The 17,332-nt window shown below is 47.4% G+C and overlaps 2 protein-coding genes across 3 annotated transcripts; one reads left to right on the forward strand and one right to left on the reverse strand.

The window, feature by feature from the left end:
* Positions 1 to 226: 226 nt before the first annotated feature.
* Positions 227 to 1,865, reverse strand: LOC144114214 (zinc finger protein 532-like). The gene is made up of 2 exons (XM_077647806.1): positions 1,750 to 1,865; positions 227 to 1,416 (listed from the first exon to the last, which is right to left on the reverse strand). Exon 2 carries the CDS (start codon positions 1,399 to 1,401, stop codon positions 562 to 564), a length of 840 nt encoding a protein of 279 aa, XP_077503932.1. The 5' UTR covers positions 1,402 to 1,416; positions 1,750 to 1,865; the 3' UTR covers positions 227 to 561.
* A 7-nt stretch (positions 1,866 to 1,872) lies between these two features.
* Positions 1,873 to 13,997, forward strand: LOC144114215 (uncharacterized protein KIAA1143 homolog). 2 transcript variants are annotated; one of them, XM_077647807.1, is made up of 4 exons: positions 1,873 to 1,987; positions 2,066 to 2,175; positions 2,251 to 2,374; positions 9,297 to 13,997. In XM_077647807.1, the coding sequence occupies exons 1-4, from the start codon at positions 1,873 to 1,875 to the stop codon at positions 9,479 to 9,481; spliced, it is 534 nt and encodes a 177-aa protein (XP_077503933.1). In that variant the 3' UTR covers positions 9,482 to 13,997. The 2 variants fall into 2 exon arrangements, with proteins under 2 accessions (XP_077503933.1, XP_077503934.1); XM_077647808.1 differs by having other exon boundaries at positions 1,945 to 2,175.
* Positions 13,998 to 17,332: the final 3,335 nt, after the last annotated feature.

Raw genomic sequence — 17,332 nt, forward strand, 5'->3', positions numbered from 1 at the left:
TAACACCAACGCATTTTTACTGCCTAAGATCCAGGCTTTAATGTACCAACTGTTTTGTGCTTATCTTCTTCAATGCTGTATGATGTCAGTGTCAGCACTTGCAGCTTCATTATTTGCAAAGTTAAATATAGCAGCGCACTTTCCAGATGTGTTGAGAACACATCTGCGAGCAGAGAAGCTGTGCTGGCTCCCAATACAACTAAATACCTATGAAAAGACACTGGTCTGAACATCAAAATTTTTTATTAGAACAGGGAGAGAAGCTTCAGGTTATCTTTCTTGTACCCTATGTAATGTATGTAATGCCCGGTGACTTAACTGCCTTTTTGCACCAGTAGATTGCTTGCATTGACATCACGGTGGCCACTATTCTTAAGACAAGAAGCACATGTAAAAAATTTCCATATTAATAATATAGATTCTGTACTTAAGGCTCCATCATGGTACACATGACATCGCATGCAAACCACGTATATGGCCGTAGCAGTTGTTTCCCCACTATTGACTACAACAGCTAAATGGATTCTGAACAGTTCTTGGGCTCCCCTTGGAGCAAATTGCTTAGAGTCGCACAGGACCTTTCTTTCGCGGTGTCACAGAGATAGCATGATGCATGAGAAGATGTTCTCTGAGCACTGATAGTTTAAAAAACTTGCTTCCACAGTATACGCAGGCGTGGCGCGCTTTCATAAGCTTGAGAAAGCCCTTGTGCCGCAAGCGCACGTGCTCATCAATCTGGTAGCCGTGCTGGAACTTCATACCACACAATGCACACAGGTAGTTAAGAGGCGTATTGACGCCGCCCCGACTCTTCTTCGACAGGGCTGACTTGCTAATGCGCTGCTGTGGCGGCAAGTCACCTGCGATCTTCTGCAGCTCTTTTATGAGATCGTCTAACTCAAAAGACGACACAGTGTCGTCGCGCTCGCAGAGCGGCTTGCCCACGATGCCCGCGAATAACGGGTAGAAATCGCCGTCCTCCCAGACGTCATGCTGCTGGATGTGCGCTATTAGCAGATCGGCTGATGCATAGCGCATGGCGCAAAAAGCGCAAGCAAACCGTAGTAGTTTCACGTCGTCCGCAGCAGTATGGCTAGCGTCCAGATGGTTGCGCAGCGCCAAGTGCGATCCGAATCGCAAGGGACACAAGAAGCACTGCAGGCCGAAGTTCTCTGTGCTCTGCAATATGCTGCACGGTCTGACTGCTGGATCAGGAACGCGAAAATCGCCGGGGGCGTGGCTCCAGGTGTGCACGCACAGTAGCACATAGTGGCTGAAGACGGCCTCGCAGGTGGGGCACTTGAACCGGCACTTGCAGTGCTCTGGCACACGCTTTCGCGGGGTCATCGCAGGGAATACCTTCGGCGGCAGAAGAAATCGCACCGTCTTGCTGCTAGCCATGGTGAGTCAGACACCCTGTTGGGGACAAAAACAAACAAACAAAAAACGTATGCGTTAACTGCAGCAGTTAGTATACATAGCCCGCTGCCATAGAGATCAGTCCAACGTTCAGCTAGGACAGAACTTTGCACATATGAAGTGCACAGTGTAGATGGTGTAGAGTATAAAGTTTGTTTATATAAGCAGGAAAAAAGCGCTCACAGTTAGCACTCAGTTTATATTCATAGTGTCGTACGATACGTCTCTATGTGGTTCCAAACGCCAAAAGAAATGCGTTTTCATAATCGAACAGGAGACCACAGCCGAAAGGCGTAACGTTTCGAAAGCGGTTGACGAAACTTCGCTTGCCTTTTTACCGCTTTTAGCAGAACCACACACGCCGGCGGTCGCTTGGCCGTTGTCACAACACCGAAACACTTTTCAAATCTGACAAACCGCCGCCAGAACAATAACGGTCTGTTATTTTTTTTTATGATGATGATGATGATGGTACTACCGACAAATAGCCAAAATAGCGATAGTAGCCAAGAGCCGTCCGCGAAACTGCGTGACCGCGTTTCCGGCGAGCATGGAAGCGCGCGTGAACGTCTGTATTGTTGGCGGGGTAGGGTTTCAGTGAGAACGCCTCGGTTACATGCGTCATTTCTTTGTGTCTGAAACGCAGGAATGCCCAAAAAGAATAGCGTTACATGTGTGAAGCCGTCAGACCCTCCGTTTCTTAGGAAACTTAAGGAACGTGTCGGCTACAAAGAAGGCCCCACAGTAGATACAAAGGTGAGCAATTTGCAGTGCGTTTTCATCTAGTCGAGAAGTCTGTGCCATCTGAATGATTAATGTGCTTCTTGGCAGAGGGAAGAACTACCTGCGGACGCTGTGGCGGTCGACTTCGATGACGAAAAGCCTGTCGTTGTGGTTCTCAAGGCGGGTGATTTGACTGCTGAGGAAGCTGAAAAGTGTCGTCAGAAAGAGGAAGGTAACGCTGAACAGGACAGCCGCTGTGCCCCATCCTTTGTTTTGAGTAATGACTGCGAAGGTGCGATTGTGGTTTGCAGTTATAATTTACATGCTGCAACAGCTGTTAGCGCTGTTGTGTGCTGTCATATTCATAGTACGCTTCCTTGCCATTTTTATCAGTGCACTGAAAAATGTTTAACAGCAGCAGCTGTACGAGGAGCAAGTTTCAGATTTCACAGCGTTGTCCGTTGATGGTTGGCAACGAGCGTAACGATCAGAATGTAATTCGAGAAAAATATAAACTATATTCCGGCCTGGAATCGCTCACGATTGCTAAGTCGAAGTGCAGCTGTGCTGCTTTTAATGCAGTGCGTAGTGAATGCGTTTCAGGTGTTAGCGGTTGCTACGGTGTCTTCAGCCCCATTTGTAAACAAAATTATTATTTGTGAAAAGACCGACACGAGGAGTTGTAGTTTCACGGCGCCACTGACGCAACGAGTGGTGGTAGTTGCGTTTGGCCAATATCTGAGGAACGCGAGGCAACTCGTGCCTGCTGCGGTGTGGACTAGGTAGCTGTGAGGAACGCTGTGATTTCGGAGTGTATAACGTGGCAGTTACGCTTGGTTAAATGGCTAAGTTGATAAGAAAGCGTTGTCTTGTGGCCACTCAGCCAATCTGGCTTGGCAGACTGAAGGTACAGTACCTAGCGATGCAGTGCTTAGTTTCGAGATGCGTTAGGACTAAACGTTATGAAGGAACTGGCCATAGGACACATCTGGATTTTTATTAGGTGTTTCGTCACTGGTGTAATAAAGTAACTCTGGTTTGAGCCCTTTGGGTTGGTTCTCTAAATACACTGGGTGTGTTGTATGTATGCAGCATAGATTGTTGCTTGCTACCTCAGCTGGATAGTAGTGAAGTTAAATCCTGTTATATGACGGCTTCAGAGGTGACTACTTTATTGAAGTCTGCAATGAATGCAGGCTACTTTCCTTTCTAAAGTCTAGAAGATAAGTGCAAATGATGCAATAACTAACCCTTGAGCTTTTTGCTGTGCAGTTTTGTTCGGTATAAAATAACGGTTTTGAAACCAGTTCCGTAACATTTCTGAACTCCCCCTGTTCGTCATTGGCTGAAGTGACGCCATGCCCCACGTTCTCTCTTCATTATTAGTGCGAAAGCACTATTCTGATGGGTAAACCCTGAGCAAGAGCTTGCGATATTTGTAGGTTTGTTCCAAGTGAAATAAATAAATAAAAATGTTTGCGCAACTGGCATTCGAACCTGCCTTGATGCAAACAGGTCAGCTTCACTGGCCTGTGCTCGAGAGAACTAGGCTATTGCTGTAGCCACGGTGTAAGAATAACATACTGGGGTGTTGGCACTCTCCCCCCTGCCACGTGCGAAAGCGCTGCCCGCACGCAGCCACAATATGTTTAGGGGGGAGCATGAAAACCGGTCGCTAACTTAGAGGGCGCTGCGAAAAATGAGTCCACGCTGGGTGGCTCGGTCCGGCGTGGCGGGCCACTGCGCACGTGTTTTTGCCACATTCCGGTGTGTGCGGCTGCACTGCTGTGCTGTTTTTAAAGGGACAGTGAAAACTCATCAATTTTTTCTTGTTAGCTAAATCTGATAGTTCGGCATTTCATGGCTTTGTTGCTGCTTGTCCAGGAGCGAAAGATGCCTTTATTTCAAAGAAATTTGGATTCGAAGTTGAAAAAGTTTTTCCTGCCGCTCTGATTCAAACTCGGGACACTCTTGTGACGTCACGGCGACCTCTTATGACGTCATGTGACGGAGTGACGTGAAACGTGACGTAAACGCAGACTCCGTGATTTCTGGCAGCTAGCGGTGTGGTCTAGCAGCAGCCAAAATGAAAGCTACTGCCGCCGCGCGTTGAAGGCATCTATTGGGGGTCGCTATAATCGCTTCATTTATGTTTGCACCAGCGTTTTGCCAGCATTACGATGGATCCCGTTCCCGAACCCGACAACGAAGTTTCGCAAAAACTCCGGCCTGCATTTCAGCGACCTCGGCCCCACAGAGCGTGCAATGCTTTTGAGGGAGCATGGTTAGGTTAGGCGCCGGCGGGTCGTTTCCCCCTTCCTGAGTGAGCAGCCGTTGCTAATTAAATAGACAGATTTAGCTCTACCGTACGGTAAACACGGTAGCTGCGGCAACTGCGACCGTACTGCAAATGTGGCTTGGCAAGCCTGGCAACGATAGCAATGTGTTGCCGTACTTGCCGTACGGCTAACCGGCTGCGCTAAAACTCTAAAATATCTTAACCCCAGTGCGGGGAGTCGCGAGGGGCGAGGACAAGGCCAGCGCCCATCGGAGGCTGGCCGAGGCTTTGGGGCCAGTGGATTGTGATTCTTTGAATGGTGCTGTTGCACGGGGCAGCCGGCGGCGTCGAGGAGGTTTCTCACGGTTTCAAGGGCCAGGTTATTTATTTATTTATCTTTTTGCCACAAAAAATGGATGGGTGCTCAACGGCGCTCGCGTTTAAAGTTGGCGGCTTGAAAGTAAAACCGACTCACGACGCTTCAACGGTTTCCGCGCTTTTCCGGATATACGGGGTCCACTGGATCGGGCTCTCTCACCCAATTGCATGTACCTTGAGATGTGTACTATGAATGGATTAAATTAGCCGAGAGCTCGAAAAGAACAACTCCACCCAACTGCCGAAGGTGTTGAAATGCAGCCGCAAACAAACGAGTTGGAGGAGAGCGGAGTCACGGTCTCTGCAGGTTCCAAATCTCTTTTTCTTAACTGCCTTGTATCTTGTCTCCTGTCCCTAATAAACGATTTCGGTTAAGTAGTTCAAGTTGACTGGCACAGCCGGGAACGTTTCGCCGGGCGAGCGTATGAAGACACAAGTGCTCTTTATACCGATAACTGCCTTGTACGATCACCGACCATCATGCCATCATAGTTTTCCATCGACTGTGGCGAACATCTGACCAGCCTTAACAGGCTCCTTCAAAGGTTAACTAGCACTTGAAGCGGCACTTGGAGTTCCTCTGCAGTTCTGTGCTTGTAAATCGAGGCGCGTCAAAAACAAAACCACGGGGCATGCAAAGCTCGTAGACGTGAAGCGCCATAACAAACCGAAACTCTCTTGGCCGCCTGTGACGCCACCAAGCATCGGTTTTCTTTGCTTCTGTCACGGATCTCCCCGGAGAACACTCGGACCGAAAGAATGGACTAGGCGACAGGTGTACCCACACAGACGCACATTTAATACACCCTACGTGACACACACTAGAACACAAAACTGACAAAACTAACACAAAACACAAATAATAAAAATACACACGACCCGGGAACACTGCTACCAACGTCTATTAGCGTTCTACTATTAGTGGTCGGCGTTCGTGCTCACGGTTGGTTCGGAGTGGCTGCCGAGGCCGGCGTCAAGGCGGCATTCGACGTGCTTGGACTGGCGTTGCTGGCGGCGTCGCTGGCGGCGTCGCTGGCTGCGTCGTGTAAGCTCCCGGTCCAAGCGCCCGTGGAGGTGATGCCGGTGTTGTTGGCGTTGGGGGCACCACCCGGATGGGTGGCAACAGCGCTGGAGACACCCCTAGCCGTAGCAGGTGGTAGCGTCCTCCGTTGACTCCCCGGAACGGGCTCAGGCATGGCAGGAAGTCCACGATGCGAAGCCGTAGAACGCGAGCTCACCAGAGCAGTAGCCGGCATCGCTCTCTTCCAGCCGAAGCGTCCCTGACCCGCCGGAGCCTCCGCTGCTCTGTTCTTCCCCCCCGTGCCTCGCTCTCCCTCGCCCTTTTATAGCCTTGGCGTTAGTCCACGTAAGCCTTGTCGTCGTCTTCTCCACCAATTATCTTTCTCTACCTCACCGAATGCTTCTCCACCAATCATCTCTCTCCACCTCACCGAATGCTTCATCTTTATTCTTCGGTTAATCCACGTCGTCTTCTTCACACCTCTTTCTTTCATAATTTTATTTTAGACTCCTTATTATATGTGACAAGGAGGGCCCCCTCTCTCAAGAGTTTTTCCATGAAAAACTGCTCATGTCATACTCATCTTCAAGCCGTTCAGCCAACCTATCTTCTGTGGTGATTCTGGACCCAGCACACAATACACCGCAGATGTCCAGCACACACCAAGAGTACACCAAACTGCGTTTTCAGAACACTAACACACCACTGCTGTTGTCCGTACAGAGTCCTTAATAAACATGTTGGTGTTCACAACACGCTCCCTTGTATAATCACATAACAGCAACAACAACAACAAGATAAACCCCAGAGATACATTAACACAGCAACAACAACAACAAGATACATCCTAGAGATACCTAGAGCTGTTCAGTTGGCTCTACTCATGAAGTCCGCTCCAACATTATCTCTGCCTTTAATATATTCCACCTGAAATGAGTATTCTTGCAAGGCCAAACTCCATCTCATGACTTTACTATTGTTCATTTTGGCCTTTGTTTAAGTATTCAAGCGGCTGATGATCTGTTTGAATCCTGAAATGTCTCCCATAAAGATAAATGTGGAATTTCTTTACCGCCCACACCACCGCCAAACATTCCTTTGCAACAGTGGAGTAGTTGCGTTCACTAGCCGATAATCTCTTGCTTGCAAAAAATACCGGATGTAGCACGCGATTCTCTTCTTGCAAGAGTGAGGCTCCTAAAGCTCGGTCTGATGCATCTGTGCGAAGCACAAACTCTTTATCCAGATTCGGAGCAAGCAGAACGGGCGGTTTTGCCATATGCCCTTTTAACATCACGAATGCATTTTCATGTTCAGTAGTCCAATTCAGCTTATTGCTTGCCCCCTTCTTAGTGAGTTCGACAAGCGGGTCGGCTATGTGGGCATAATCGAGAATAAAGTCCCTGTAGTATCCCGTTAAACCCAGGAACGACTGTACCTCTTTCTTGGTCGTTGGTGTCCGGGCCTGCTGTACTTTGTCCAAGATGTCGTCTTTCGTCGCGATGTGGCCCATCCCCAGCTTGTGTCCGAGAAAAGTAATGGCTTCAAAGCCCACCTCACATTATGCCGGTTTTATGGTCAACCTGGCTTGCTGAATTCTATCAAATAGTTTTTCCAGCATAATTACATGCTCTTCTAACGTATCTGTTACCACAAGGATGTCATCAATATAGTGTTCTACATTTTGGAGCCCTTCCAAAACCTTCCTCATCAGCTTCGTGAATATTGCAGATGCTGTCTTCAAACCAAAAGGCATGAATTTAAATTGGAATAAACCCGCCGAGCACGAAAAAGCAGTCTTCTCTTTAAATTAATCTTCCGTTGGTATTTGCCAATACCCTTTAGCTAACTCAAATTTAGAAAAAAACCTTTTGTGAGCCACCTTAGCGAACACCACGTCCGCTCTTGGTATGGGTTCTGCATTGGGTACTATGATGTCATTTAGCCGACGAAAATCTACACACAGTCGGTTAGTACCATCAGGTTTTTTGACAACCACGAGAGGCGCATTGTATGCTGACCACGACCTCTCAATCACACCAAGCTTGAACATATCCCATACCTCATTTTCAATTGATTCTTGAACTGCTAAAGGTAGTGGGTATTGCTTCACGCTGATTGGTCTATCTGTAGAGAGATCTAGTCTGCAACATATGACCGTTTTGCCCGGCACATCCGAAAACAAATCCCCTTTGCTTTGGAGTAGGGCCTTTATCTGTGATCTTCGGTCTTCATTCAAATTGGGGTTTATTGGCACCTTATACCATCGTACAGCTTTCTTTCCACTGCACGTGGGCACCTCGACAACATCATCTATCTCCTTGGCTACTACCGAGCATGCTACCTTGGGGGCACACTGTATGGGAACTCTTTCTTCGTACTTTTTCAACATGTTTGCATGGAAAACCTTCTTGGTGTTATTTATCAATAACTCATAATCCATGTCATTTTCTTCTGCGTCACAAGGTAAGGGCCCTTCCACTGCATCAGTAACTTATTGTGATCCGTGGGTAGCAGAATGAGAACCTTGTCGCCCGGATTAGATTCCTGTGAGTGGCATTCTTGTCATAGTAGCCCTTGTAGCGTTCGCGCGCCCTTTCCAGGCCTTGATGTGCAAGCCTGCATGTTTCTTCCAACTTGTCCCACAACTCAAGAACGTATGTGTATGTTGTCTTGAGATCTGATGCAATCTTCTTATTAGCCCACAGTTCCTTGAGTATTGTAAGTGGACCTCTAACGGTTCTCCCATAGAACATCTCGAAGGGCGAGAAACCAAGACTCGTTTGCGGTACTTCGCGGTAAGCGAACAAAAGAGCTGGGAGATATCTATCCCAATCAGTAGGTCTCTCCTGGCACATTTTCTTGATCATATTTTTGAGGGTGCCGTTGAACCGCTCTACAAGCCCATTACTCATGGGATGCATTCCTTTTCACCCAGCGCTGCTCTTAGGTGATAATGCAATTGTGGACACGTCGTGTTTTTAGATTTTAACAGAAGGTTTTCTTCAAAAAAGGTAAATCATGACTCAGTGCTCCACCTTATGCACCTCAGCCATTTCCTTATTCCTGAGAAAAAGGCTGAGGTCATTATTTGATTGGCTGGGAGCCTCGAGGTCCTTGCCCAGGCAAGGATGGCTGCTGAGGTTACCCGACCCTCTTTAAAGCTTTTAATGGTACCCATTTCTTTTTTTTTTTCTTTGCCATGACAAGGTAGTGCTAAATTTTTAAACACTACACCACCGACAATTTTTCACATTTCTATAAAATTCTCCAGAAAATTTCTCCTATACCTCGAGCTTGGCACATGATGTCCTCAGTTGCCTATGTGCCGTAAAAACCCAACACAACACACTGACAAATTTGGAAGCGCCGGTTCCCAGCTTGTGAAATGTTTTCTCTATAGATGTACCATCAGCTACCATTCTCTCGGGACACAATGTGCATCCATCATTAATGTTACCTGTGCTTTTCTTGCAGATATTGGGTCTTCTGATGGCAGGATAATATTCAAAAAGCCCACAAAAAGGACAGACTCCACACCTCCGGCAGCTGGCCAGGCCAAGAGACTCAAGGAAGCTGACAAGAGCCGCCGTGACCAAGTGAGCTCTATCAAAGACAGCCGCCTTCTGTCTTTTGGCGACGATGAAGAGGACGAGGACTGACAACGCAAGTGGTCACAATCCTTTATTGACTGTATAAACCAAACAGTAGCAACAGCCAGACGCTGTGGTGTGTTATGTTTTGGTTACACCTGTGACAGCTGCAAACAAATTGTTAAGTGCACTGAAAAGTGAAGAGCAAAATCATGGAGTAACTTGTCTCTAGCAGGTTCTCATTTGGGCATGCGCAATGTCCATAGGCAAGATGTGTGAATGGTGGTGCGAGTCGATCCTGAATCAGTACAGGAGTCTACTAATACAACTCTCTATTAGGCACTTTCAGTCCTGAGTGAGGCTGGTTCCAATCGAAGTCTTGAGCATGTTCAACACATAATGCTGCTGCACATTTCTGCTGGGTTCGGATCGACATATTGTCTTGCTACATGCCACCAGGTGTTCTTCATGAACTCGTATTTGTGTAAGTTGTAGCGACAGTAAGTTATAATCAAGTAAATAAAGAACAGTTCTAATCATAATAAATTGCTATCTGATTTTGAAATTATGTGGAAGCATTTCCTAAGCGCAAGGGTAGCAGCTGTAGCCCCAAGATTTGTAGTGAAAATTGTATAACTTTTGGAGCTGAATTGGTGTTGATTAGGATCAGGCTCAACCAGTCGCAATTGAAATTGGCCTACACAATATCTGCTTGAGTTTGATCTCTATTGGAAGTGCATGTGATAGCAGGACAAGTTTTTTCCAAAATCTGTTTTAAATTTCTTCGAACGTGGAGTGTTACAGAATTTTTGAAGCAGTTCGACAACCTCGTTTGAATTTAAGCATTGGCTGCCTTCAAAATGCAGCCATGAACTAATGCATCAGTCGAGTACAGTAACGGTAGCCTGCAGTCGTAATAAATTTTTGACTCTGCTTTTAGTTTGGTTTTGCCTAAGCTTTTCATTTAGTAGGATGTTTAGAACTACTTGTAGCACAAAAATTAACAGACATTTGCGGCGCAAGATAAGTATCAGTGGCAGCTAGCGAGGTCATTCCACAGCAGTTGGCCAGCTAGTCTGCTGCCATGCGCGCTGTCAACTCGGCTGCTGGATGAGTAGATGGATCAATTTTAAGCGCATCCCCTTTGAAAAAAGGGCTGGTGGCAGGTGCCATGCTTAGCAACTCTTCCTTTCTTTTAATGTTTTTCTTGGTGGTGCAGTCCTGAGGCTACATGTCAGCCATGAGCAACGTTGCAGTGATGGGCTCCGGATTAATTTCGTCCACCTGGAATTCTTTAACATGCATTGGTGTTGCATAGCGCAAAAGCGTTCTTGCATTTCGCCTTCATTGAAATGCAGCCATCGCAGACAGGCTTCAGTCCCACGCCCTTGGGCTCGGTCATTGAATGAAACATTCACTGAGCCGGTGGGGGGAAGGGTAACATTTTTCTTAACCTTAAGAGGTACTTTCTTGCAACTTGGCATTCGTTAAGTTACAAATTTCAGTGAATGCTGAATATAGTGGATTTGACTCGAATATCAATGACTTTATATGAACATCATCTTTTCAAACTGTTATTGAAGAATTGTGTTGTTCCCAATGACTAGATCATAGCCAATGTTGTAGCGATTTATAAAAAAGTTGGTCGTCTTAATGTTAATAATTACTGTCCTGTTTCTCTAATTTTCTGTACTTCTAAGCTTGTGGAGCATCTCTTATGTAGGTTTGTTACATTATTTCTGGAGAAAAACAGCATTCTTTCTTTCAGCAAAGGCTCTAGGAACGATTTCTTTACAGCTACCCAGCTGGTGACATTGTTTATGAACTCTCATCATCAGTCTATAGTGCTGGAAAATTTTACTTCATTTTCTTTCTCTTTAGATTTCAGCAGTGCCTTCAATTGCGTCATGCTTAGTAACCTCTTTAAACTTCACAATATTAGCCTTCCAATGTAGCAGCTATGAGATGGATTCACGCCTGTCTAATAGAAAACAGTTTGTTGAATTAAATAAATCTCATTCTGGCGTTCTACCTGTTACCTCTGGGGTTTCTCAAGGCAGCATACTTGGACCTCTTTTCTTATCTGTGTCAGTGGTTTGATCGCCTCCGTAAATACGTCCAAAAAAATGTTAGACTCTGCAGATGACTTCATTGTTTGCAAAAACATCAGTGGCACTGCACATCAAAAATGCTTGTAAACAAATCTGAATGCTGCCCTAGAGTGCTGCAATGTTTGATCTGTGAATACAAAAAGTGACAAATCTGTTCTTCAGGCTACAAATAAAAAGACACCACAAAACTTTCTGTACAGAATTATAATAACCATCGTTTGGTACAGATGGATACAGGTGGTATGCGCTGGTGCACAGCCGTGCTGCCGCTGGCCGTTATGATTGTGGTGCACGTAGCAGACGAACTCCTGATCCGCAAGCATGTTTTCTTCGTGTGTCGCATTCAGACTGCAGTGTGGAATCCGCTTGCATCGGAAGTTTGGCCAGTAGCCGCGGGGTGCTATAGGTACACATAACTATGTCGTTTACGAATACCACTTCAACCGGGCAGCTGCGCTTGTTAGCACTGCTCGAGCCTGTCGAGAAAACAGGTGCAGCAACGAAAGTTGGTCGCAGGTTTGGTTCCCCTCGATTCTGGGATCGAAGCTCGGATAGTGACAGCAGCGCTTCCGTGAAACCGGAGAGTCGCATACAGTTCAGACACATTTGCGGGGAAGAGATTGGTGACGTGGCGCCACTTGATAGCTGTGGCTCGTCTGTGGTGCTCCTTGCGTAACTGTGGACTGCGTGTCTGTGCAGAGCCATTGTTTTCCGAGCCCTACTACGTATCTGACCTTGATACAATGCTTCGGATTTTAATCTTAAATTTAACTGCGAAATTTTTGAACAAAGTGCATCCTAAACAAGTGTAGGATGGCCACCAACGTTTGCTTAAATGTTGAATGAAAGGATGTGACCTCGTGTTCTCTTTGATCTTGAAATGAATTCTTGGGGCATGTGCTTCGTTTTTCGGTGGAGTTGTGGCCACACGGGCGGCGTCTTTATATCGTGGACAATGTGAAATCTGCTCTTGCATCAGGCTGATACTGCAAGCTTTTCGAGCTAGCGCGGCAACCTCAATCCGTACCAAAACAGCGCACTATTTTTTGCATTGTGTGCTGTGTTGTCAGATGCCGACACGAAAAAGAGACACGACACTGACGAAGCGCGGACTATCAAGTGTCAGCTCAGGTACTCGTGTCGAATTTTGTCAACACGGTGCATAGGGCAAAAATGAACAACTACGCCCAGTTTGCTGCCTTATGAGTGGCCACTGTGACAATCTACGACCACCTTTGTTCAAAAGAACAACTTCTCCAGAGTGGTAACAAGTCTTCCGAAGTCCGGTCATGTGCATGCACTGTGTGCACAGGACCCTTACACAATAGTATTATTATGTCTCCACCTTTTGTCAGAGATTTACCTGGTGTGCTCATGCACCACAGATGCCGTAGCGAGAGGCCGGAGCACTGAACACTTCCCCACGAATGTGTCTTAACTAAATGCTGCTTTCTGGTTTCATGGAAGCGCTGTTGTCATTAACCATTACCCGAGCTTTGATCCCAGAGTCAAGGGGAACCAAACCTGCGACCAACTTTCATTGCTGTGCCCATTTTGTCGGCCGGCTTGAGCAGCACTAACAATTAGCACAGCTGCCCAATCGAAGTGGCATTTGTTTATGACGTAGTTTTGTGAAGCTATTGCGCCCGGCAACTGCTGGCCGAATCTCCAATGCATGTGGATTCCATGCGGCAGTGCGACACATAAAAACACGCTTGCGGAGCAGGAATTCGTCTGCTACATGCACCTCAATCATGGTGGCCGGCAGCGTTGCAGCGCCGCAGCGTGTGTATGTGCCAGTGCATAGCACCTGTAAATATCTAGGCATTACTGTTACTAACCATCTCACATAAACAAATCACATAAATTATATTTGCTTATCTGTGTGTAGAGGTCTTTGTCTTCTCAGATGTAAGCTAAAAAATGCTCTGTCTGAAAAAACTGCTCGACTTATTTAACCAAAACTGGAGTGTGCTCATGTGACATGGGATTCTCTTTTACAAAAATTTATTGAGAAATTTGAAATGATTCAGAGAAAAACTGTATGCTTCATTTTCTATGCTTACCACAGCTCTGTCTCTTTCTCTCATCTATGACTACTAACATCTAACATTTAAAGGGGGGGGGGACGATGCCGAAATTTTTTTATGCCCTGTTTTTCAGCCTCCTTAATGTTAGTCCACCCCTTCTACTTATGTTCGTCATGATCTCGTGATTCCCATGTTCACCAGTACATTTAAATTTCATTTTTTCTACAGCGTGGATTGCGCTGCCAGCAGGCATATGTTTTGCCTGTGATGTCACTGCTTTTAAAAAAGTGTTATATATCAAGCAAGTGCTATGTGCATATTTTTTATTTGCGTTTCCCTTGCTTGTCTCCATGGAGTGTTACAGTTGCTTTTTTTTTAATGTTGCTTATCCTGCTTGGTCTGTATGACTGCAATATGCATAAAAAATAAAAAGAAAACTGCACATTTGCTTTTCCGCAATCAACATGGGACGCATCTCCCACTCTTTGGACAGTATCTCACGAGTGATATGAACGTCGCAAGCAACCAAAGAAGAATAAAAGCAGTATACTCCCAGAACTGCAAAACATGCTAAGCTTCCAAAAATACTAGCCTTCCAAACTTTATGCAAGAAAGGGCACTTATTATGCCATATGCAAATTCAAAACACCAGAGTTGTGGCCACGGCCTACTGAATACAAAACCTGTTCAAAGAGCGACACCCTGTGGGACTGATTGCGCTGACTTGAGTTCCCCACTTGGCCGCTGGGAGCATCTTTATTTGCCGCTTTGTGTTAGTGGTGAAGTGCTGGGACATCCTACTGCAGTGTGTGTGTGTGTGCTTTACCTGCCCCCATAGCAACACCAGGCTGATAATGTACAACAGGTGGACTGTGTGCGCCGGGATGCGCTTTGCTTAGACATCATTAAGCAAGTGATTAACCTTGGGAATTTAAATGGCCACCTTACCGACCTGGATGGGCGAACCAACGCAAATGGGTGACTCCCCCTGCAGCTAGCCGAGAAGCTAGGTCTGGTGATTGCCAACCTTGAGCCACGGTGTGTAGGGCAGGCAACATGGTGCGCCCGCGGTAGTTCCACTACCATTGACTATGCGTTGGTGTCACCCCACCTTATGTCCGTCTACCTGACGATGGTGGTCAACAAGGTTGGGCATTTTAGCCACGGAAGCAATGATAACTAGTTGTGGCTCGACTTTGAAATCATGCTGGAAAACCGCAGTCTGTATTCAAAACTTGCATAAAGCTGATGGGTATTTGCCAGGCCAAGCGACTGAGTGTGTGGCCAAGAAGTTTAAGGCATACCCGCGGAAAAGAGAGGCAAGGACCTACGAGCATACATGTCCATGCTACATGCAGCAATGTGGTGCCACATGGTCTATGACAGTCTACGTCCTCACAGAAAGAGGAACTCGTGGGACGAGGAACTCGTGGGACCTAGAGGTGGAGGTGGCGTGGCGGGTGCAGTCAGGCAAACCGTGACCACCGTACGACCGTTAGCGAAGGCTTTCCCGAGGTAATAGCAGCAGTATGATTTTTTATGTTCATCTCAATCAAAAGGTGCAAGCACTGATACAGGCCAAGCTCGCCGAGCATAACCTCCAGCTCATGAAGTTCCTGCGTGTAGATGGAAAGACAGCAGCACATAAATTTTGGGAATCTGTGCGGTAAGTATACCGGCAGGACCTCCCTATGCCCCACATCAAGGGTATGATGAGAGGGCGGCCAGCTGAAAACCAGGAGGAATACCTCATGCTTTACAGTGCCACCCTGTACGGAGCTATGGTATTGTCCGAGGATCCTGGCACGGAGTCTGTGACCCCGCAATTAGGTGAGGGCGTGCCGGAAGAAATGTAGCAGCGCTGGTCCGTCTCCAGAGTTAGGTACAATTGATCGCATCCTCACTCACATAAGCGTTCGCACTGCCCTAGACCTGATAAAGTACTGGCTCGTTTGATGAAAAGCCTCGGCCCTGAGTCAAGAGGACAGCTCGCTTGCTTACTGACCTGACGGCTGTCGTTGAAGGGGCGCCTATCTTGGAGGACTTGAGGCATGGGAGTGTCTGGAGAGAGCTGACGGGGAACCTATCGGACCACATCCCCATCACTATCACTGTGGTGTTCTGGCTCTGCAAGAGTACTACAGCAGTGGCTCAGTGACTATGTGAAGGCTAGAGGCGTGCTAACTGAACTCTAAAATTGCTTCTGCCCAGGCTGCTGGCCGGAGGACATTTTTGCCATCACACAGTGCGCAGGCATCGCACGAAAGGAGAGGCAATCGTTTTGGTCTCATGGATGTAGACAATGTGCCCCATGTGGCTCCGTTCTCGTGTCTGATTGCTTTGGCCGTTGGGGGACACTTTCGTGTCATCCATCCGGCATCTCAACACCAGGAACATCATCACTGTACCCCTCAGAGTCATGTCATCAGAGCATATCATGATGGCCAAAGGCCTGCGGCAGGGCTGCCCTGTGTTGCCACACTTGTACTTTGTGACCAGCGTGGCGCGTGCCCTGATGCTGTCAAGCATGTGATTCTGCCTGAGCCTCAGCAAACTTTACGAAAATTGCTGGCTGCTATGGTCTGCTTTCGCTGATGACTTGGTGGTAATGGCAGAGTCCACACAGGATTTTAAAAATCTACGCTGATCTTTCCCGCCTTGGGCCACGGTTCAGTGCTAAGAAGACTACAGTTGTCCGACTGGCTGGGAAGAGCGCTGAAGTCCGAGGTCACTCTAGGAGGAGACAACTTCACCATTTGCGCTGCCTATAGGTTCCCCGGAGTGCATCTCTTAGCCGAGGAAGACATGTACACAAAGTGCTGTTCGAGCCCATTGCATCCTCCACCGCCGTTGCGTGGCGTGCGGGCCGTCATTGGAAGAGTCGTTCTTCGCTCTGTCTAATGCTGCACATGTTCTCTTTTGAAGCGATAGCTTCACTATGCCATGTAAAGCCGATTTCGCCGTGCCTGGCACAGCCTTCTACTGCGCATGTGTCGAAATATTCGAGGGCTGAGTAAAAATCACAGGGCGCGTACACTCAATAAATAAAAAAACCAGCGTCCAAGGCGGGGGTCGAATCAGGTCCTTTGGCGTTCGAGATGGGGCGCTTCCACTCCACCACGACAGCTCGACGTTTGAACGTGAATAAAGGCGTGTCTAGTTAATGCACGGGTTTCTTAAAGACGTATCTGCGAGATCTGTACTGGGGCATACATGAGTAATTATGAGCACATAAATTACAGATGTCGGAATTAAGCAACTACCATGCGTTTCCAGTACAATTCCTCCGAGCTCGGCGTGCAGTCGTAGCGCCATCCTGTAGGCACTGTTGTGCCATGGAGCTCTCTACCAGTTTCATGACTGAGCGCTGCCAGCTCTCTTGGCGGTAGCGAAAACTCCGAGTCAGGCATCAGTGAGATTAACAAAAGGCAGTTTATACACTATTTACTGGGCATTGTACAGAACAAGATCGGCACGGGGACCAAGAGCTACTAGCAAACGCAACTTCTCGCGCACTGTCGACCAGCGAGACTCCATCGCGTCTCACCCTCTGACTCCACTCGTGAGCAGCACTCGACTCACGTATGTCGCTCTCTCCCTCCAAGCGGCAGCGTGGGGCTTATAAAGCCCGAGAAACCGTTGTCACTCAAACGGGCCAATCCAAAAGCAGCACTTGTCGGCAGCCCGGGAGGTCCAACCAATGACCACGCTGGCCACCCGCTTCAAATTTGTCGTGCATGGTGACTTCCAGGGGCAAGGGAAACTGGCGCCTCGCGTAC

This window comes from Amblyomma americanum, chromosome 1 (genome assembly GCF_052857255.1).
Source record: "Amblyomma americanum isolate KBUSLIRL-KWMA chromosome 1, ASM5285725v1, whole genome shotgun sequence".
Taxonomy (NCBI): Eukaryota; Metazoa; Arthropoda; class Arachnida; order Ixodida; family Ixodidae; genus Amblyomma; species Amblyomma americanum.

Coding starts and splice junctions, on each gene's coding strand:
- LOC144114215 (XM_077647807.1), top strand. CDS start 1,873: ATGATGATGATGATGATGGTACTACCGACAAATAGCCAAAATAGCGAT. Junction 2,176..2,250: donor GCCCCACAGTAGATACAAAG/GTGAGCAATTTG, acceptor GCTTCTTGGCAG/AGGGAAGAACTACCTGCGGA. Junction 2,375..9,296: donor GTGTCGTCAGAAAGAGGAAG/GTAACGCTGAAC, acceptor CTTTTCTTGCAG/ATATTGGGTCTTCTGATGGC.
- LOC144114214 (XM_077647806.1), bottom strand. CDS start 1,401: ATGGCTAGCAGCAAGACGGTGCGATTTCTTCTGCCGCCGAAGGTATTC.